The sequence below is a fragment of the Anomaloglossus baeobatrachus genome, chromosome 2 (genome assembly GCF_048569485.1).
Source record: "Anomaloglossus baeobatrachus isolate aAnoBae1 chromosome 2, aAnoBae1.hap1, whole genome shotgun sequence".
In the NCBI taxonomy this organism is placed as follows: Eukaryota; Metazoa; Chordata; class Amphibia; order Anura; family Aromobatidae; genus Anomaloglossus; species Anomaloglossus baeobatrachus.
Window position 1 is genome coordinate 621,414,810 of NC_134354.1, and position 22,732 is coordinate 621,437,541.

The following is a 22,732-nucleotide window of genomic DNA, read 5'->3' on the forward strand; positions in this document are numbered from 1 at the left end:
GATAGGTGCATATATGCGCAGCCCTTCCTTTTCCTTGCTGCCTCTTGGCCTGAATCGCAGCTAGACCTACAAACCTAGTCTTACTGTAAAGTTAAGATTTAAAACAAGGCCCAGATTACACAAGATGTACAGAGTTAAGGTACCATCACACATAACGAGATCGCTAGCGAGATCGCAGCTGAGTCACGGTTTCCGTGACGCAGTAGCGATCCCGTTAGCGATCTTGTTATGTGTGACACCTACCAGCGATCAGGCCCCTGCTGTGAGATCTCTAGTCGTTGCAGAATGGTCCAGGCCATTTTCTTCAAAGGCGATGTCCTGCTGGGCCAGGACACATCGCTGTGTTTGACACTGTGTGACAGGGCCACAGTGACTGCTGAGATCGTTATACAGGTCGCTACTGCGACCTGTATTGTTCCTGCATCACTGGTAAGGTCTGACTGTGTGACATCTGACCTGCGACCTCCCAGCGACTTACCTGCGATCCCTATCAGGTCGCATCGTTTTCGGGATCGCTGGTAAGTCATTGTGTGTGACTGGGCCTTTAGTCTCTGTACATCCTGATAAGGTTTATCATATGGAAATGTAACAGCTGCAACCAATCATTGACTGCAGCACTGATGTGTTGATTACTGGAAGACGAAGCTTGAAGAGGCAGGGGACACAAGGTGAGTATACTTTTTTGATTATTTAAGTCCTTTTGGAAGAAAGATGTTTTGTGTTTTGCTCAGGATCACAGATTTTCCAAAAATGGTACATATATCTTATAAATTCTGCCTGGGGTTTGTAAACGTATAAGCCTATATGTATATATACATAAATTAAGAGATCCAGAGAGGTACATCATAGATAGCTACAAGAAACTTGAAGACTCTTGAACAGAAACACAATGTTGGCACAAATTCTTATTATCTTTGAAGAGAAAAAGTAGTCTGATGTAAAATTAGGACACGTTTGATAAACGGGGGAAAAAAATGTGTCAACATTAGTTGTTATGTGACAGCTCTTGTTTTGTTTCTTTTCTCTTTGTTTGATATTCTAATGACTGCTCTAAATCACACATCTGTCCCTGGATATCATATCGGGAACACAATGATCTCCTTTTAAACACAGGCATACATTTCTACCAAATATTCTTTACCTTCTGTAGCTTATTTGCGGGTCTTTTGTGAGTCTGCACCTGCACTAAGCCGGTTAGTTGATTTTCTGACAAACACATGAATGATATGCAGCACACAACTCCCATACTTCAAATGCTCATTTCCAGCAACGTCAGTCAACAGGCAGGTTTTCAAGCTTCCTATGCAAATCAAACATGACATCAATTCTCACTGCTAATGTATAAATTACAAGCTACTAATGTATAAATTTGCACTTGAGCTTAGTGAGAACCTTAGAACATTATAAATGGAAGAAAATAAATAACTAGGACTTTATTTGAAAAAGTATATTTATATTTTGCAATTCGTAAAAGGGCAAACAGTAGGTCACAGTGAGAAATTTACAACATCTTGTCAGAAGTGATTAACGTTACCACTCCGAGTACTAATAAAATAACTCAATTCGCATTAAGAATGGCTGTGCATACCCCGGTCTGGCTCCTTCCCACAGCACAGAAATAATGGATAAGGTAGACTTGTGACTCAATCTTTTGCAACATTTAACAGAAGCAGTGAACACAAAGCATTCTCCATGAGATATTCTGAATGATGAAAAGCAAACAACCGATGCAAACGCATCAAAATCTCAACAAGCAGTTGGGCACCCGGCTATTCAGAAACATTGTAGACTGCCACGTGACTGCGCTCCTGGGATGTGTTAGAACTTCTTATATTCCATGTCATCTGGTGGATTCACATCTACTGTCCTTTTGCCCACATCTGACCAGTTTGTACTAAGGACGGTACCGCCGGACTCCATCTGTAAGACACAGGCACTTCTATTTAATGCTTCAGTGTACACAATTTTATAACCATAGTATCATATGGAAGCAATAGCTGGGACAATTCTTAAAGGGAATCTGTCATCAGGTTTTGTCTACCTCATTAGAAAGCAGCATAATGTAGGAAAAGAGACCATGTGTCACTTCGATTAATAGGTTTAGCAGCTCTGACACAATCAGTTTTAGATGTAGTAGCGCTCAGAAAGCTAACCCCACCCACATCACAGCTTTATATATATAAGTATACGTGTATATATGTGTATATATAAGTATATGTGTATATATATATATATATATATATATATATATATATATATATATAGACTCTTTACAGTAAGCCGCTTATCAGAGGAGGTGTTGGACTAGGCCTCACAGTAGTTGAAATGCCGGCAGTGATCATCATGTCCCGCTCATAAACACTCAATGTATTGAAACAACAGCACATAGCCTAATAAGTTATAGATCCCTGAAATCTGTGTCTCAGCCCCTACCTCATGATGTGCTCTCATTACATAACAAAAACCTCATGACAGATTCCCTTTAGCCCATTCACCCCAGGGCGATTTTCCATTTTTTTTTTTCTTTTTTCCTCCCCTTCTTGCAAGAGTCATAACTTTTCTATTTTTCCGTTAATAAACCAGCATGACGACTTAGTTTTGCGGGACAATTTGCACTTTTGAATTAAACCATTCATTTTGCCATATAGAGTACTGCAAAACAGGGGGAAAAAAAAAGTGTGGTGAAACTGCAAAATAAAGTGCAATGTCACAATGGTTTTGTAAGGGGTTTTTTATTCATCATGTTCACTATATCGTAAAATTGACCTGGCGATATGACTATCAAGATCAGTCCGAGTAGATCAAACATGTATATTTTTTTTTTTTTTAAAATTCAAGTCATGAGAAACATTTCTAAAACATTCACATTTTTGGGGTTTTGAGACTGTGTGAAAAACATCAGAAAGGCGCAAAATTAGTGACATCTGCAGTAGTTTAATGCCAGGGACTGCTACAAAGGGCGAATATGTAGGGAAAATGACTGGGTCAGGATACCACAGTGGAGGGGGGAGTTCAGTACTTGGCCCTGCCTCTGACGTTTAAGCAGTGACGACTCACTTCACTACATCGGGCTGTGGGATCCCGTAGACAAAGCAGAGTCGTCACTGTCTGAAACGGTTCTACTTCAGAGGCTTATTCAGTATCCGTCCCAAAACTGCCGAGGCAAGCATCGTGTACGCCTACTCTACAGTGATTTTTCTGTAAGCCATTTTATTTTAAATCCCTGCCAAAAAAAAACAACTAATCTAACATCAGTAGTTTTTTAAATATATACATTTTAGCAATTGTTTGATCATGTGATCGCTGTTATCCGTTCAATTATGGCGATCAAGTGACCAGAAAAGCCAGCCCGGATGGTGATCTCCAGCTGAAATCATGGAGATTTTTCGACTCTGAGGGACACTTATTTCTTACCACTATTTTTAAGTGGCAGTAAGGAATAAGTACCCTTATTGGCCACCGTTTTAAAATGTATTGGCGGTCGTTAAGCGGTTAATAGTTCCTTAGAGGACTTGAAAGTGCGATCGTCCGATCACCTGTGCTATACAGCGCGGTGCATCAGCACGGCTTTGTATAGCAGAAATCACTATTTCGTATGAATACCGGCTCGCAGCCAGTGTTCACAGGAGGATCGTAATGACAGGTAGGTACATGGGTCATTAGTTAACTCCCAGCTGTTATGACAATCCATCAGCGCCCAGCGATCACATGACGGGTGCCCCGATGGGTGGGATCAGTGATGAGCTTCCTGTCTGCACATATTAAATGCGGTTGTCAATCAGTGACAGCGACATTTAACTGATCATAGCTGTTAGAGGCACTTGACGACCGATTGAATCAGCTGTCAAATGTGGGGAAAGATGCGGCCTCAGCGTGTAAGCCTGAATCAAAGGCAGGGACATGGTGATGACGTAAATATATGTCATCGGTTGAGAAGAGGTTGGAAAAATAAAAACATTATGGCTCTTGGAAGAAGGTGAGGAAAAAATGAAAAATCGCCCAAGAGTGATGATCTTAATATCTCATCTGCATTTAAAAAAAAACGTGGATTTCTCTGGACATTGGATTGCAGATATCAAGATATAATTCTATTCAACTTTCTATAACCTGTATGTCCATATACGATATCTTAAGAGGGATGACCTTCATGAAAAATTCCCTTTAAAGAGCACTTGCCATTTCAGTGGATTTTAGAGTTACTCTTTACATTAGCGGTATACAGTACATTGAGAGTATGCCTATTGCAGCATAGGGTGAACCACAAAATTTGTAGTGCCAGGAACATAATGGCCATACAACTCTATGTGGTCACAGACATTGTACTTGGTGGTGGCAATTCATACCATGGCACTTTGCCTTTCATATGGTGTATCTATAGAATCAGCGCCCAACAAATTTTATTTTTTGTATTTTTCTTTTATGTTGTGTTCATTTAAGAAGGATAAAAAAAAAACAGGGAGAGAAAACCAGTACAAGGGCAGATGCCCATAGCAACCATTTTTTCTTTTCAAGGGGCCCATTGGCAAGTACAAAATCATTCTGTTAAGTTGCTTAATGTAACTACTCCACTAATTCGCACTAATTTTGATATTTTCAATCAGGGAAAGTCAAAGTGAAGAGACAAAGAATAAGGCAGCACAATGGAGCTGATTTACTAAGCACAAAATCCTGACTATTTAACCCCTTAGTGACGGAGCTAATTTTCACCTTAATGACCAGAGCAAATTTTGCAATTCTGACCAGTGTCACTTCATGAGGTTATAACTCTGGAACGCTTCAACGGATCCCGGTGATTCTGAGATTGTTTTTTCGTTACATATTGGACTTCATGTTATTACAAAATTTTGGACAATATTTTTTGCATTTATTTATAAAAAAAAAATTGAATTTTATCAAAAAATTTAGAAAAATTTTCAACTTTTGAATTTTTATACCGTTAAACCAGAGTTCTGTGACACAAAATAGTTAATAAATAACATTTCCCACATGTCTACTTTACATCAGCGCAATTTTGGAAATATATTTTTTTTTGTTAGGAAGTTACATTTTTCACAGTCATTTTTACATCAAAATTTACAAACCATTTGTTTTAGGGACCACATCACATTTGAAGTAACTTTGAGAGGCCTAGGTGACAGAAAATACCCAAAAGTGACCCCATTCTAAAACTGCACCCCACAAAGTACTCAAAACCACATCCAAGAAGTTTATTAACCCTTCAGGTGCTTCACAGGAACTAAAGCAATGTGGAATTAAAAAAAAAAAGCAAAAAATAAAATTTTACCTAAAAATGTTGCTCTACTCCAAATTTATTCCCATTTAAAATAAATAACACAACAAAATGGACCCCAAAACTTGTTACCCACTTTCTCATGAGCGCGCGCGATACCCCACATGTGGTAAAAAAGCCTCTGTTTGGACAAATGGGAAGGCCCGGAACAGAAGGAGCAATATTTGAATTTTGGAAAGCAAATTTGGCTGAAATAGATTGCGGACACCATGTTGCATTTACAGGTCCGCTAAGGTACCTAAACAGCAGAAACTCCCATTTTCGAAACTAGACCTCTCAAGGCTTCTATCTAGGGGTATAGTGAGCATTTTGGACCCACAGGTACTTCACAGATTTTGATAACATTACGTTGTCATATTGAAAATTTTCATTTTTTTTCTCAAAAATGTTGTTTTAGCATCAATTTCCTCACTTTTTCAAGAGGTAATTCCAAAAATTGGACTTGTTTGTTACCCATTTTCTTATAAGCGTGGGGATACCTCACATGTGGACACAAACCTTTGTTTGGACTATTGGGAGGGCTTGGAATGGAAGGAGCGATATTTTAACTTTGGAAAGGAAGTTTGGCTGAAAAAGTGCGGGCACCATGTTGCATTTGTAGGGCCCCTAAGGTACGTAAATAGCAGAAACCCCCCACAAGAGACCCCATTTTGGAAACTAGGCCCCTCAAGGAATTTATCTAGATGTTTGGTGAGTACCCTGAACCCCCAGGTGCTTCACAGAATTTTATAACGTTGAGCCATGAAAATAAAAAATAAAATTTTACCACAAAATTGTTACTTCAACCAGGTAGCTTTTTTTCTCACAAGGGTAAAAGGAAAAAAATCACCATGAAATTTATTGTGCAATTTCTCCTGAGTTTGGCAATACCTTATATGTGGTGGAAATCAACTGTTTGGGCGCACTGCAGGGCTCGGAAGGGAAGGAGAGCCATTTGACTGCAAAATTGTCTGGAATCAATAGCGGACGCTATGTTGCTTTTGGCGAGTCCCTGAGGTGACTATACAGTGAAGCTCCCCAACATGTGGCCACATTTTGAAAAATAGACCACTCAAGGAATTTATCTAGATGTTTGGTGAGTACCATGAACCCCTGGGTGCTTCACAGAATTTTATAACATTGAGCCATGAAAATAAATAAAAAAAAAAAAAAGTTTACCACAAAATTGTTACTTCAACAAGGTAACAGGAAAAAAATGCACCATAAAATTTATTGTGCAATTTCTCCTGAGTACACTGATATCTCATATGTGGTGGAAATCAATTGTTTGCGTGCATGGCAGGGCTCGGAAGGAAAGGAGCGCCATTTGACTGCAAATTTGTCAGGAATCATTCGCGAACGCCATGTTGCGTTTGGAGACCCCCTAAGGTGCCTAAACAGTGGAGCTCCCCCACAAGTAACCCCATTCTGGAAACTAGACCTCTCAAGGATTTAATCTAGGGGTATAGTGTGCATTTTGAACCCACAGGTACTTCATAAAATTTGATAAGCTTAGGTAGTCATATTGAAAAAAAAAATTTTCTTCAGAAAAATGTTGCTTTAGCACCAAATTCCTCTTTTTTTTAAAGAGGAAATACCAAGAAATGGACCACACAGTTTGTTATGCAATTTGTTATGAGCGCAGTGATACCCTATATGTGACAAAAAACCCTTTGTTTGGACAAACAGTAAGCCGATGCTGCGATGTCGCACGCGATAGTCCCCCACCCCCGTCGCAGGTATATCGTGTGATAGCTGGCGTAGCGAAAATTATCGCTACGCCAGCTTCACATGCACTCACCTGCCCTGCGACCGTCGCTCTGGCTGGCGACCCGCCTCCTTCCTAAGGGGGCGGGTCGTGCGGCGTCATAGCCACGTCACACGGCAGGCGGCCAATAACAGCGGAGGGGCGGAGATGAGCAGGATGTAAACATCCTGCCCAACTCCTTCCTTATATCCTACGGAAGCCGCGGTGATGCCGGTAGGAGATGTTCCTCGCTCCTGCGACTTCACACACAGCGATGTGTGCTGCCGCAGGAGCGAGGAACAACATCGGACCGTCGTGTCAGCGTAATTATGGATTACGCCGACGCTGCACCGATGATACGATTACGTCGATTTTGCGCTCGTTAATCGTATCATCTAGGCTTTACACACTACGATGTCGTATGCGATGCCGGATGTGCGTCACTTTCAATTTGACCCCACCGACATCGCACCTGCGATGTCGTAGTGTGCAAAGCCCGCCTAAGGCTCAGAACAAAAGGAGCATGATTTTATTTTTGTAAAAGTTGAAATAAATTGTAGGCACCATGTCGAATTTGCAGAGCCCTTAGGGCACCTATACAGCCTAAACCCCCACAAGTGACCCCATTTTGGAAACTAGACCCTCCAAGCACTTTATTCAGGAGTATCGTGAGAATTTTGAATCTACAGGTACTTCACAAAAATGTTGCTGAAGCGCCAAATTTCTCACGTTTAAGCTACCTGTCCACAATCCGGCGACACTGTGTCTAGGATGCAGTGCCAGCCCACCTGCAGAGATGTAGGTGATGTTGGCCGGAGAACGCAGCTGTCTGTGCATACAATCCGGGTTCGGGACGCTGCGGACTTTATTCTCCCTCCGAAGAACACTTTAGTCTCTGCAGCATAAATTGACATCCTGCTACTCAGGAAGCTGCACCGCAGGTCAGTTTATGCTGCAGAGAAAAGAAGTGACGTGGGCAGGAGATTTCTAAAAATCCTTCCTCTGTGCTTGTAACGCACAACGCAGCGTTATGGACGCAGTGAAAACACTCTGCCTCCAAAACGCTGCAAATCCTGATTGTGGGCACATAGCCTAAAGAGCTAGGATGGATGGATAGATGTCTAACACATATATAATGTCCTACTGCCTGCATATTCTAAGCTGGTGCCAGTTAGTGACTTTCATTGTGTTGTGCCCAAATATAAATAATTAAAAAAAAAAAAACAACGTGGGTTCCCCCCCATTTTTGATAGCCAGCTAGGGTAAAGCAGACAGTTGCAGCCTGTAGACCACAGCTGGCAGCTTCACCTTGGCTGGTGATCCAATGTGGAGGTCACCTCAGGCTGTTTTTTATAATTATTTAAAAATACTAAAAAAAAAAAAAATGTGGGGTCCCCCCCAAATTGGATTACCAGCCAAGGTAAAGCAGACAGCTGTGGTCTGGTATTATCAGGGTGAGGAGGGCCATGGTTATTTGGCCTTTCCCAGCCTAAAAATAGCAGGCCACAGCCACCCCAGAAGTGGCGCATCCATTAGATGTGCCAATCCTGGCGCTGCGCCCCAGCTCATCCCGTGCCCTGGTGCGGTGGCAAACGGGGTAATATACGGGGTTGATACCAGCTGTAATGTCACCTAGCATCAAGCCCAGAGGTTAGAGATGTCACGGCATCTAAACAGACACCCGACATCACTAACCCAGTCAGTAATAGAAAAAAATAAAGACAAAAAAAAAATTATTTTAAAAAAATGCTCCCCAACACATTCCCTCTTTCACCAATTTATTGAAAATAACCAAATTCCAGTCCGCTGTAATCCATTTTGGAGGTCCCACAACGACTCTGGACCTTCTAGAATATGGGGGGCATGCTCAGGGAACGTATCCCCCAGTTTCTGGAAGAGCAAGCTCTTCATGTGAGCAGTGTGGGTGCAGTAATCTGAGAATACTGCACTCACACTGCCCCGGTCCAACCTAGGGCAGAGTGACCTGCAGTAACCTCATTTCAGAATGTGAGGGGCACGCTCAGAGAATGTACCCCCCATTTTCTAGAACAGCAGGCCCTCCATGTGAGGAGTGTGGCTGCAGATTACTGCACTCACGCTCCCCCGGTCCACAGTACAGCAGCAGTGAGGGCAGTGTCCCTGCTTGCAAGGAGCTGGCTGATAGCCGCTGTCTGCACATGCGCCGCCAGATTTCCTGAAGGAGGCGGAGTGATCCCGCTGCGGGGACCGGAGCAGCAGCCAGGTACCGGGGAAGACCGGGGGCTGACGTGGGGTGACGGCGGGAGACCTGGCAGGACTTGGGGACGACTATTCTGTCGCATGTGATGTGTCACATGCGACAGAAATGAGAGCAGGATGAATGCGGCCGCGTGCTACTGTGCGCGCCGCCATCTTGCATGCTCCGGAGGATGGAAGGGGGGGGCTCTGTAGAACCAGAGGGGGCTCCGGGGGACCAGAGAGCTCCGGTGTCCCGGAGGAGGGCTCAGGGGGAGGACATTTCCCTCTGATCTGAAATGTTTGATCATTTCAGATCGGAGGGAAATGAATGCAGAGCCGCCGGCAGCGATAGTTTTCGGTGCGCTTCGGCGCCATTTTGAATGTTCCAGAAGGGGGGGGGTTGGGGTGGGCGGGGGATTCTCCGGTACCGGGGGCCTTGGGGGCACTAGGGGTTTATATTTCTTTCTCATCTGACATGTTTGATCACGTCAGATGAAAAAGAAATCTGTTTTACCAGTCATTTCTTTGTTTTCTATGTGATCGTCGGTATACGGTGTATACCGGCGAACACATTATTGGTGTAGCTGAAACCCGAGATTTTCGGTCACTGGGGGGCGCTACAGGCTTTTTTCGTCCTGACGCCTTAAAGCGTCGTAACAGAATAAGTACCCTTTGTTTCCCGACGCTTTAAGTCGTACGGCCGTCGTTATGAGGTTAATTGGCTATAAAAACAAACAGTTTGGCTTCCGGTTCCGGCGCTGTGATGTGAGGACGCAGGAGACAGAGCTCCGCACGTTCCTCAGCCCCACACACCGACTACAGGAGCCCCACGGCCGGGAGAAGAGGCAGAGAAGGGGAGGCGAGGAGCGGGAGGTGACCGTGCATGGAGCGGTACCTGCTCCGGAGCGGTGGCAGACAGCTGGAGCAGGGTGCTGCAGAGAAAGCAGTGCACATGGAGCGCAAAATTGCGGCCGCGGGCCGCGGCGGTGTGCAGGGAGGTGAGCGGGGACGGATGGAGGAGGAGGAGGGGGAGCAGCTGAGAGAGCAGCAAAGAGCTCAGCAACATGTGCAACAGGCAGCCGAGCAGCATGAGCAGCAGACAGCCCAGCAACTCCAGCAGCAGACAGCCCAGCAACTCCAGCAGCAGACAGCCCAGCAACTCCAGCAGCAGACAGCCCAGCAACTCCAGCAGCAGACAGCCCAGCAACTCCAGCAGCAGACAGCCCAGCAGCACCAGCAGCAGACAGCCCAGCAGCAGACAGCCCAGCAGCACCAGCAGCAGACAGCCCAGCAGCAGACAGCCCAGCAGCACCAGCAGCAGACAGCCCAGCAGCACCAGCAGCAGAGAGCCCAGCAGCACCAGCAGCAGAGAGCCCAGCAGCACCAGCAGCAGACAGCCCAGCAGCACCATCAGCAGACAGCCCAGCAGCACCAGCAGCAGACAGCCCAGCAGCACCAGCAGCAGACAGCCCAGCAGCAGACAGCCCAGCAGCAGACAGCCCAGCAGCAGACAGCCCAGCAGCAGACAGCCCAGCAGCACGAGCAGTTCCCAGGCCTGCAAATTAATTATGACCGTCTGGCTGGAGCAGTAGCAGTGCACCTGGCAGACAACATCAAAGACTCTCTAGAGGCTATGGTGGGGGCAGTGCTAGCACCCTTAAAGGAACAGATCGCACAGCAGGGAGCCAGGATGTCAGAGATGGAGCAAAGAATCTCTGACACAGAAGACGAGGTGGCAGCATTAAAGGGGCAGCTGCAGGAGATGGTGGAGGGATCCCAGGCCATGAGAGACAAACTAGAGGATCTGGAAAACCGCTCCAGAAGAAGCAATTTAAGGCTGGTGGGTTTGCCGGAATCTATAAGCATGCGGCAATTGGACAACATATGTGAAGCAGAGCTCCCCAAGGCGCTAGGTCTAACGCACAAATGCAGGGTGGAAAGAGCACACAGAGTGGGCCCTGTAAGAGAGCGTCCAGGCACAGGAGGAACAAATGGGAAGGAAGACAGCACGGGAGTGACGGGACCAGCCAGGCCGCGCCAAGTGATAATAAAATACTTGGAATACAAAGACAAAGAAGAGATACTGCGAGCGTTTAGAGGAAGGAGGACCCCACTGTCTTTACAAGGGCATAATGTGCTGATCTTCGGTGACTACTCGGCGGAGGTTACACGCAAAAGGAAAGCCTTTAGTAAGATTTGTACCGCACTGTATCGTAAAGGCATAAAATTCAAACTGCTGTATCCTGCAATACTGAGAGTAACAAGACGTGATGGATCCCTTTTTGCGACGAAAGACTTGAGTGAGGCGGAGAGATGGATGGAGAACAGAAACCAAATGGAGGACTTCCTGGAGAGGCACCATACTCGGCAAGGAAGAGAGGAGGAGAGCCGGGCATCGGGCCGGAATGACTGGATGGAGGGAAAGGAGATACATGCAGGAAGTCCAAAAGCAAGGAGGTCGCCGTCGTGTTGGCCTGGAAGCCAGAAGAGGGGAGCTCCATGAGAGAGGCTGCAGGGAGAAGAATCGATATTTTTGAACTGAACTGAGGGGCCCAAGAGAGAGGGGACTGACGGAATGCAGGGGATGAGTAACATCTACTGTTTATTATTGCATCTTTACTTTCTGCTTCCGCTTCCCACTTCCTCTTCCGCCTCCCCTTCCACTTCCTGCTTCCCCTTTCACTACCTATTTCGCTTCCTACTTCCTCTTCCACCTCATACTGCCTCTTCTACTTCTCTTGCACTTCCTTTACCATCCCATCTACCTCTTCCTACTTCTTTTTCCACTTCCTCTTCTAATTCCTACTTCCTCTTCCACCTCCTACTTCCACTTCCTCTTCCACTTCCTACTTACTTCTACTTCCTCTTCCACTTCCTACTTTCACCTCCTGTCCCACTTCCTCTTTCACTTATTACTTCCTTTTCCACTTCTACTTCCTCTTTTACTTCCTTTTCCACTTCCTACTTCCTCTTTCATTTTTTCTTCCACTTCCTACTTCCCCTTTCATTTCCTCTTCCACTTCCTATTTCCTCTTCCACTTCCTCTTTCACTTTCTTTTCCACTTCCTACTTCCACTTCCTCTTCCTACTTCCTCTTCCACTTCCTACTTTCTCTTCCTATTTCCTTTTCCACTTCCTACTTCCTCTTCCACTTCCTTTTCAACTTCCTACTTCCTCTTCCACTTCCTCTTCCTACTTCCTCTTCCACTTCCTACTTCCTCTTCCTATTTCCTTTTCCACTTCCTACTTCCTCTTCCACTTCCTTTTCCACTTCCTACTTCCTCTTCCTTCCCCCCCCCTCTTGTAGGCTTTTCCTTTCTTTTCTCTTCAGTTCCCCTCGCCTCTTCAATCTATATGGACCAAGGTGCCCTGCCCCATCGGGGGTGTAGGAGATCCTAACATCTATGGGGGACCGGGTTTCTCTCTTTTTAGTATCTACTGATAAATCGCTCTTCTGGTAGCCAGGTCACTTATGCTGATGGGAGGTGAAGTGAAATTGAGACCGGAGGTAACAAATAATAGGTATGGGCAATGAGGGAGGGGGTATTGCATGCTGGCACGGCTATTGGGCAATGAGGGAGGGGGTATTGCATGCTGGCACGGCTATTGACCAGGAAGGCCTTGCTCTGGTGTGTTAGATAACAGAACAATGAAGGACAGGCCATATGTAAATGTTAATTAGGGGGCTGAGAGGGGATTGCGGAGCCAGGAGCATCACAGAAAAAATGGAAGTGACGAGACGATTGATTGTAAAGGGGGGGACAGTTGAGGGGTTGTTAGTTGACCATAGATTTAGGTTGAATAGTTGGGTTCAGGGAAAGCAACGCTATAAGAACATCGAAAGAAAACTGAGGGCAGTTGGGGGGGTAGCCAACAGGTTTATAGTTAATGCTAAGAAGAGGGCACAAGGTTGCGCCCAGGCAATACATAGTTGTCAGTACGCAGCGGAGTTAAGTCAGGGAAAAGACCAGGGAAAGGCGCCAAGACACACACAAGTTAGAACATATAGCGACACAAATGTCCCGAGATGTTGGGATAATGGTTAAATTAGTCACTTGGAACGTAAAAGGTTTGAAGTCTCCACATAAGCGCATGATGATATTACGACACCTTAAAAGACTGAAGGTAGATATCGCACTACTGCAGGAGACCCACCTGCAAAAAGGGGATTTTTTTCGTATGCAAAAATTATGGGTGGGGGCGGTAGTCGGGTCAGGATCCCAGGGAAGGAAGGCAGGGGTAATGATCTTAATAAACAAACACTTTACTCACGAAATAGTGTCCCAAGACAGTGATGATGGTGGGAGGTACATACATATCAAATTAACTAGCCCGCAGGGAGAGTTTAGTATACACAATATATACGCCCCTAATACCGAACAAAAAGCCTTCTTTGACGTTATCACCAACAAATTGGGAGTGGATGTAGACCCAAATAAGATAGTGGGGGGAGATTTTAATGCAGTAGTTTCGAAAGAGGAGGATAGGAGGTATGGCAAGGAACAAGGTAGGCAGAGTAGGAATACAAAGGGTTTGATGGCCAAATTACTGGAAGACACAAATCTGCAGGACAGTTGGAGAACGCAACACCCATATGAACGTGAATTTACACACTACTCACACCCACACGAAGCATGGTCAAGGATTGACTTTATGTTAGTAGACCAAAGACTCTGGCACAGGGTCAAGGATTTAGACATAGAGAACATGGTTATATCTGACCACAGCCCGGTGACCTTAGACTTAAATGACAGAGGGGCTCGGATTATATATGGAGATTTCCATCATTCTTACTCAAAGATAAAGATTTTATTAAAACATTAAAGGAGTGGTGGGAGGAATATTGCGGCACTAACAGCGGGCACGAGGAAGAGGCAATGCTATTCTGGGAAACAGCGAAAGTAGTATTAAGGGGGAGACTGATGGGGCATGTAGCCAAAATCAGGAAACAGACGCAAAAACATTACCAGGAGGCAAGCACTAGTTTGAGAGAGAAATACACAAGGTACCTAGAAAACAAATCCCAAAAAGCAAAAGAAGAGTGGAAGGAAGCAAAACAAGAGTTTGACATGTGGGTAGGAAAATGAGAAGAACTAGTAAGGTCTCAGCAGGAGGTTGACTTGCACCGATTTGGCAATAAGGCAGGTAAACTGCTGGCTAACCTGGCAAAGGGAAGACAACCGTTGACGTTAATAGCTAATATGACAAGACAGGATGGGACCAAATCGACGAATCCACAGGAGATCAACCAGATCTTGGGGGAATACTATGCCAAACTATATAGTAAAGGGGATGAAAATGGAGAAGGAGGGAGGGAGTGGCTAAAGACATTAGGACTTACACAAATAACCGAAGACAAACTGACTAGACTGAACGCGGACATCACAATAGAGGAAGTGCAAACAACAATAGGAGTATACATAAAGCACCGGGGCCTGACGGATTCAATGGGGAATTCTATAAAGTACTAAAGGAGGAAATATCACCAACGCTGACACGTATGTTTAATAAAATGTTAGGGGGTACGGGAATGTCTAGCCACCTTAACACTGCATATATAAAACTTTTACCCAAAGGAGACAAAAATTTGGACAATCCAACGAATTATAGACCAATCTCACTAATCAACCAAGACCTTAAACTAGTGGCCAAATTGATGGCCAATCGATTAGCAGAGGTATTACCAAGGCTAATTTCTCCCGCCCAATCGGGGTTTGTAAAGGGGAGAGCAGCCGTGACAAACGTAAGAAAGGCCATGATAGTAATGGACGCCATCAGACACAGGGATCTACAAGGAGGGGAATTTCCAGCCATGATCACGTTGGATGCTGAAAAAGCGTTTGATAATGTGCAGTGGCCATGGCTGGAAACAGTCCTAGATAATATGGGCTTCAGGGGAGCATTCAGAACATTTATAGGTATACTATATGCAAACCCTCAGGCAAGAGTGGCGACACCCGGATTTTTGTCACGACCCTTCTCTTTGACCAAGGGGACGAGACAGGGGTGCCCGCTGTCTCCTCTCTTGTTCAATCTAGCCATTGAGCCATTATCAAAACTGATCAATGGAGGAGACTGCTTTGAGGGCATTAACATTGGAATGGAAAAAGTACATTCAGCTCTATTCGCGGACGATATCATATTATTCATGAATAGACCACAGAATGACCTTTTACAAACAATACAACAGATAGAGAGATTTGGGTCTATGGCAGGTTTTAAATTGAACAAGACAAAATGTGAAATACTGTTTCTGAATGAGCGAACCATGTCATCCCTGAAAACCTATGGAATAGGGGATAACATATGTGGGATACCGATAGCAAAAACTCACCGTAAATACCTGGGGATCCAGATGGGACGCCAGCCTGCCTCGATTTATGAATTAAACTTCAAACCGTTGATACAGAAAATACAACGAGAGCTAAAGATGTGGGAGGGGCTGCCGCTATCCCTGCTAGGTAGAAACCACCTCTTAAAAATGATGAGTTTCTCGAAGCTGCTATACCCAATGCAGACTATCCCTATATTATTAAAGCATGCGGATGTAAATAGACTGAATAAAGCATTTACAAGCTTCCTATGGAAGAGAAAAAGACCAAGAATTAGGGCGGAAAAACTAATGCTACCACTGGAAAAGGGAGGAATCAAGATGCCAAATGTGAGAGGCTACAACCTTGCATGCTTGATGAGGCACGTAATAGACTGGCTGAGGAAGACAAATAGCTATTCTAACATAAAATTGGAAAGTGAGTACTGTAGACCATGGGACTTGGGGGCAATATTACACACGTCATTGGCCAATATTCCGAGGAAAATTAAGCACTCCCTGGTATCTAGGGATACGATAATGGCGTGGAAAGCAGTGAGGAAAAAGTTTAACCTGTCCTGGCGAATCTCCAAATACCTAAATATCTGGAATTTTCCGGAATTCCCAGCAGGGAGGGAAAACAAACTATTTCTAGAATGGAGAAATAAGGGGATCAGTGGGGTGAAGGATCTGCTCCATGAAATGGAACATAGGCGGTTGACCCTTGAGGAGATGGTGAACAGGTACGGGCTTTCCCCATTCCAAATCATACAATACAAACAGGTGGAAAAGGGAATAATGGGACTATTGAGGGATGTTAGAAAAGAACAGGTAATGAATGAAATGGACCAATTTATAATGAAGGATAAACAGGAGATTACTGTCTCCTCCCTGTACAAAGATCTGAGAACAGCACTGGTACCACTGCACTCGGACCAGGTCTGGGGAGCATGGGCACGACAACTAAAAGATACAGAGGCAGGGGAAAAGATACAGCAGGGATGGATGAGGAAGGAGGTAATTAATAAGGGCTGGAGGGACACACAGTTTAGATTAATGCACAGAGCAATTTATGGTTTTAACATCCCCACCAAGCAGACTATGAATAAAATAGAACATTGCCCCAAATGTAAACAGCCGAAAACGGACTTATACCACGGGATTTGGCAGTTCCCACAAAGTCAGAAATTTTGGGGAAAAATGAAGACACTTATAGAAAAAGTATGGGAAGTGGAAATGGAACTAGACCCATTGTTGTGGATTTTCCACCACAGGACTAAAGAAAACGAAGGAGGAGATACACGGGGGACCACGATTCCAAGACTCTTTCATAATATTGCTATGATAGGGAAAAAGGCCCTACTACGCAGATGGCTCGAGGAATCTGTTCCATCAGAGGAGGAGGTGGTCAATCAGATTAAAAAGCTGCTCAATATTGAACAGTTGGAAGCCGAAAGAAATAAGGACGAACTAACGGGAAACTTTTTTAAAAAATGGAAGAGATTTATAGTACAACAGTATGGAGTTGCAGAAATACGTAAAGTGGTATCTCCTCTCACTAATACAGAATGGTATCTACTGGGAGACTTGCAAGGCACATTGGGAAAGCTGAAAATACACACGCAGTAGAGACACAACAGTAGGGCGAGACGAGGGCTTCAGAGAAATAGGGCTTCAAACGGGAATCAGAATATAGAGGAGCTGTGTGTTCTTTTGCGACTTATACCTGGTGTTCAGCGTATTAAAAATGTTGGGGAGGATAAAGTGGGAATAAAACAGGGTGGGTTAAGACAGGGGTGGGTAAATTGGTAAGGTGAATTTATTCTTGTTCAAATGTTAGACATATTGTAAGAATTCTGAAAAATGCAATAAAAATTTATGTTTAAAAAAAAAAATAATTTTAAACAAAAACAAACAGTTTACAGGCCACACACTACATTTAGGAGGTGTTTTACATATATTAATAAAGCCGCTCAATGAGAGGGCCAGGCATAACAGCAGAAAGTGGACAAATGGCATTGGCCTAAATTCAGCTCCTGTGCAAGAAACTTTGGAATAACTTAGTGAATCAAAGTAAATTGGTTAATAAATGGTGTAAACCTGGACTAGCATGTATAAAGCTGCAACAAATTTATTAACATGATTGTGCCACTCTGATATTTCTGGCATATTGTAAATCGATCTAGCCTAAATGTGCAGTGTCTAAAAGTTAGGCAGGATAAGTTAAAGGGAATATGTCACCAGGTTTTTACCACCTAATCTGAGAGCAGCGTAACGTGGGGCAGAGATTCTGATTCCATCGATGTGTCGCTTACTGGGCTGCTTAGTGTATTTTTGATAAAATCCCTATTTAACCAGCAGGAGATTATCATTAGAGGACTACTTGGTGTGCTGACTGGTAGTTCAGCATATTCATGAGCTCTGATAGATCTGCAGCAGGGAAAACATTGATTTTATTAAAATGACCACAAACAGCGACATTGCTGGAATCAGGGTCTCTGTCTCTACATTATGCTGCTCTCAGATGGGGTGGGGAGAGTACCTTTAATCAAAACACAAACAAAAGGATACAGCAGCATACTGTAAGCACTAAAGGGGGCTTTACACGCTACATCGCTAATGCGAACTCGTTGGGGTCACGGAATTGGCGACGCACATCCGGCCGCATTAGCGATGCCGTTGCGTGTGACACCTATGAGCGATTTTGCATCGTTGCAAAAACGTGCAAAATCGCTCATCGGTGACATGGGGGTCCATTCTCAAAAATCGTTACTGCAGCAGTAACGAAGTTGTTCCTCGTTCCTGCGGCAGCACACATCGCTCCGTGTGACACCGCAGGAACGAGGAACATCTCCTTACCTGCCTCCCGGCCGCTATGCGGAAGGAAGGAGGTGGGCGGGATGTTACGTCCCGCTCATCTCCGCCGCTCCACTTCTATTGGGCGGCGGTTCAGTGACGTCGCTGTGACGCTGAACGAACCACCCCTTTAGAAAGGAGGCGGTTCGCCGGTCACAGCGTCGTCGCCGGGCAGGTATGTGTGACATGTCTGGGCGATGTTGTGCGGCACGGGCAGCGATTTGCCCGTGTCGCACAACAGATGGGGGCGGGTACCCACGCTAGCGATATCGGTACCGATATCGCAGCGTGTAAAGCGGCCTTTAGATAAATGCATGCATAGAATATATGAAATGTAAACTGCATTAATGCTTTATAATATACTTAGAGAAATGAAGTGCATATATTGGCCAATTCATAATTCATGTGAGCCCATCACCGCGTCAAGGTGACCTTTCTCTGATGGGACCCTAACTTAATTTCATGCCTCTCCTGGGCTTAAAGTCTACAAATTTATGGATTAAACAGACTCATTGCCTTTTCTGCTAGTTAGTATCATACGCGTTAATATGTATTTGACTGGGGGATAGGAGTATAGTTGACAAAGGTTACTTTTTATGCAACACCTTTAAAAAGGTACATTCTTGGTTTGTCTAACCTCTACTCCCCCCTGGGTAGTGTGAGGGAAATCCTGGGATATGAGGAGAAATTATGATGTTCAGTCATGTCAGTCAGCACTCCCTGATGTCACCCCCCTCCCTTCACACACAGAGATCCTTCTCAGATGTTCAGCATCTGGGAAGGTGTCAAATCCAATTACCCTGGCAGACCAGAGGAAGACCCCCTGGGTGTTAGGCCCATTCATCAAAGAGAGTGGGTGGGACACTAGTAAAACAATGGATGCTTCAAAAGACATCTAGGAAGCTCTGTCCCAGCAGGAGTTCATACTCCTGGCTCCATAATGTCATACACAGTTATGATATTACCGTGCGTCTGAGCCATACACCCCCTACATCGTTAAAATCGGGACTTCGAGCCGCATCTCTGCATACCCTCGAATTCTTTGTCGCGCCCTGGGGCGGCGAGATACAGAGAACTGCGAGAAGGAGTCCGGTAGAGGAGTCGTCCCTGGACTCAATATGCGGAGGGGACCCAGACGGATCTGATGACACCAGAACCATCCCGATCGGACCTCCCAGTCCGGAGTTGCAGATAATATTCACTTTTAGATATTATTTAGACTCGAGCCAGGGGTGGGGCAGTCCTCCCCTGTGAGGTCACTAAGGTAGGAGGGGACCTGGATTGTAGCCAGTTTGATAATCCCAGTTCAGACATTGTTAGGTGTTCTTTGCTCGGGGGTCACGTGTATGATACACCTGTGAGAAAGTTCCTGGAACCCTGGTCGAACAGCACCCCCCTGTGGCCAGACGCATAAGGTAACTGCATGATCTGTATGCCTGTTTGTGATCCATAACTTACCTGTAAATGTACTCTGACCTATGTATATATTCTGTAGATTCCATATTGTATATATTGTAGTTTCTAGTGTGCTTTAGGCTGATTAAAATATATAATTAATCTTGGGCTGTTCTGTTATCTCGATCCTGAACTCCACGTCTGTGTGCTCGGCGAATAGTTACCGTAACCGGTTGGTGGCAGCGAGTTTATGCCCAGGATCATTGTTTGGCAACCAGTGAGATTTGGGTAGGTTTATATATATTCCGTTCGCTGAGGTCAGGAAAATATATACCTAAAGCCTGCTTTACACCATACGATCCAACATACAATATCGTATGCGATTGTACCCACCCCCATCGTATGTGCGGCAAGTTCAATTTGTTGAACGTGTCACACAAACTAATAACCCCCCATCACACGTACTTACCCGTCCATACGACCTCAATGTGGGCGCCGAACATCCACTTCCTGGAGTGGGAAGGACGTTCGGCGTCATGCGGCAGCCGGCCAATCGAAGCAGAGGGGCAGAGATGAGCGGGACGTAAACATCCCACCCACCTCCTTCCTTCCGCATTGCCGGCGGGAGCCGCAGGACATAGGTAAGATCTGTTCATCGTTCCCGGGGTGTCACACACTGCGATGTGTGCTACCCCGGGTACGATGAACAACCTGACGTTCAATTTTTAGGAATTGAACGACGTGCAAGCGATGAACGTTTTACCATTCAATCGCAATCGCACGTAGCTGTTACATGCTACAATGTAACTTACGATGCCGGATGTGCGTCACTTACGACGTTACCCCGCCGACACATCGTAAGATATATTGTAGCGTGTAAAGCGCCCTTTACTCTCACCGGGAACCCTTCAATCATCGGCATAGTAGAATAGCGGCCTTCTTGCTTATTGTCGGGCAATTCCATAATTGGGCTGACTACAAGAGGGGTGCGAGAGAGTGCGTCACGTGCTCTGTCTGTCGGCAGGGTGGTGGAAAGGGGGGCTGTAGCTTCAGCTTCCTACCCCCCTGTTCGTGAAAGGTAGTATTTGGGAATAATGTAAAAATCGGGGAAAAAAACAAAAACAAAAAAAGACCCCTCTTTCTTATGATAGTGCTTTTGTTCGCCCCTGCTATCTCACCTCTACCGCCTCCATCATCCAGGCATAATACACATCAGCATGTCAGTGATGGTATAGCCAAGTTACTGCCTCCATTGTGTGTCAATTTTATTCCAAATAAAATGGTTTTTGTTTTTTATCTTTGTAAATTTTCAGGCTTCCAACTTCATGCTGCTAAAATGGAAGCGTTTTTAAATGGTTATTAGTCACATTCGATTTTCATTAAATAGAGCTAGCAGGTTTTTATTGCACAAAAAGATTATGTTAATTTTCTTTTCTGCATCAGTCATTTTTCAATCCAGAAGCTGGTACAATTGCAGTCCTGGGAAAAACAGTATTTCAAGAAGAAAATTCATTTCCGTCCATTTTTATGAGCTTGGCACATAATTTTACATTATTATTTTGTTTTTAATGAAATAGATAGCTACCACAGGATTTCAAAGTAAAGGACTTGTACAGGAAGGAAAATTAAATTGGAGGAGGGTTGTAAAGAAAACATCTATAAATTGCAATCAGTGCACGCAACTTCTGGTAAACTGGAAGCGCTACTCTCCTGTGTGGTTAGCGCTTTAGAAGTACAGATCAGTAAGTAAATGTCACCCTGCTGCCTGGGCTCACACAATCCTATTAGAAAGAATGCTCAAATCATCATATAGGGAGGCAACATAGGAACTTCCAATTTTAGCAGCAGAAATATAGGGGGTTGTAGGAGGGGGATTTATAAAGGCTTTACAAACAGTTTCTGGCAAAAAAAAACAACAAAAAAACGCAAATTTAGTGACACTATTCCTGCATGCAACTTTTGCTATGTTCTACCACTCTAGACACTTTTTGTGGGAAAGTAGAAAAGTCAGATGTACAAATGAGGTTAAAGCCAGATCTGGGAACTGCGACTTTGAATAGTAATTTTCATACTAGTATGGAGGGTGACGTAAAAAGCTCCTAACATAATGATTTTGTCTTGCCAAATACAGACCTGCACACACCTTTTAAATTGTTCTAAAAAAATAAAGGAAATAAATGTGTAAAATAAAACATGCAATTGCATTAGTTTTCTGTGAGAATTACTTTGTAAATAATGGAACAACACAAAAAAAAAAAACAAACTGAGGAAAAAAAGGCAAATTGGTCATAATTTCACACAAAACTCCAAAACTGGGCCGGAGAAAATGGTCGGCACCCTCAACTTAATATTTGGTTGTACATTCTTTGGAATAAATAACTACAATTATCACTTCCCATAACCATCAACGAGCCTCTTACTGGAATTTTTGCACCACTCTTCTTTTGCAAACTGCTCCAGGTCTCTCTTATTTGGAGATGCCTTCTCCCAACAGAAATTATAAGATATTTCGAGAGGTGTTCAAAGGGATTTAGGTCCGGGCTCATTGCTGGTCACTTCAGACCTCTTCAGTGCTTTGTTTCCATCCATTTCTCGGTGCTTCTTGAAGTATGTTTGGGGTCATTGTCCTGTTGGAAGACCCATGACCTCGGACAAAAACTCATCTTTATGACCTTGGGCACTACATCGCAACTCAAAATCCTTTGGTAATCTTCAGTTTTCATGATGCCTTACACACAATCAAGGCACCCAGTGGCAAAGGCAGCAAAACAACCCCAAAACATCTTTGAACCTCCACCATATTTGATTGTAGGTACTGTGTTCTTTTCTTTGTAGGCCTCATTCCATTTTCAGTAAACATTAAAATGATGTGTAGTGATGAGCGACTATTACCATGCTCGGTACTCATAACAAGCAGTTAATGCTCATATGGGTGCGA

The 22,732-nt window shown here is 44.4% G+C and overlaps 1 protein-coding gene across 2 annotated transcripts in view; it reads right to left on the reverse strand.

Moving 5' to 3' along the window:
* Positions 1-1,438: 1,438 nt before the first annotated feature.
* Positions 1,439-22,732, reverse strand: part of SUGT1 (SGT1 assembly cochaperone of MIS12 kinetochore complex) — a 238,643-nt gene continuing 217,349 nt past the window's right edge. For both annotated transcript variants that reach the window (XM_075336843.1, XM_075336842.1), the window contains exon 14: positions 1,439-1,920. In XM_075336843.1, coding sequence (XP_075192958.1) covers positions 1,819-1,920 — 102 coding nt within the window. In that variant the 3' untranslated portion in view covers positions 1,439-1,818. The remainder of the gene's footprint in view (positions 1,921-22,732) is intronic.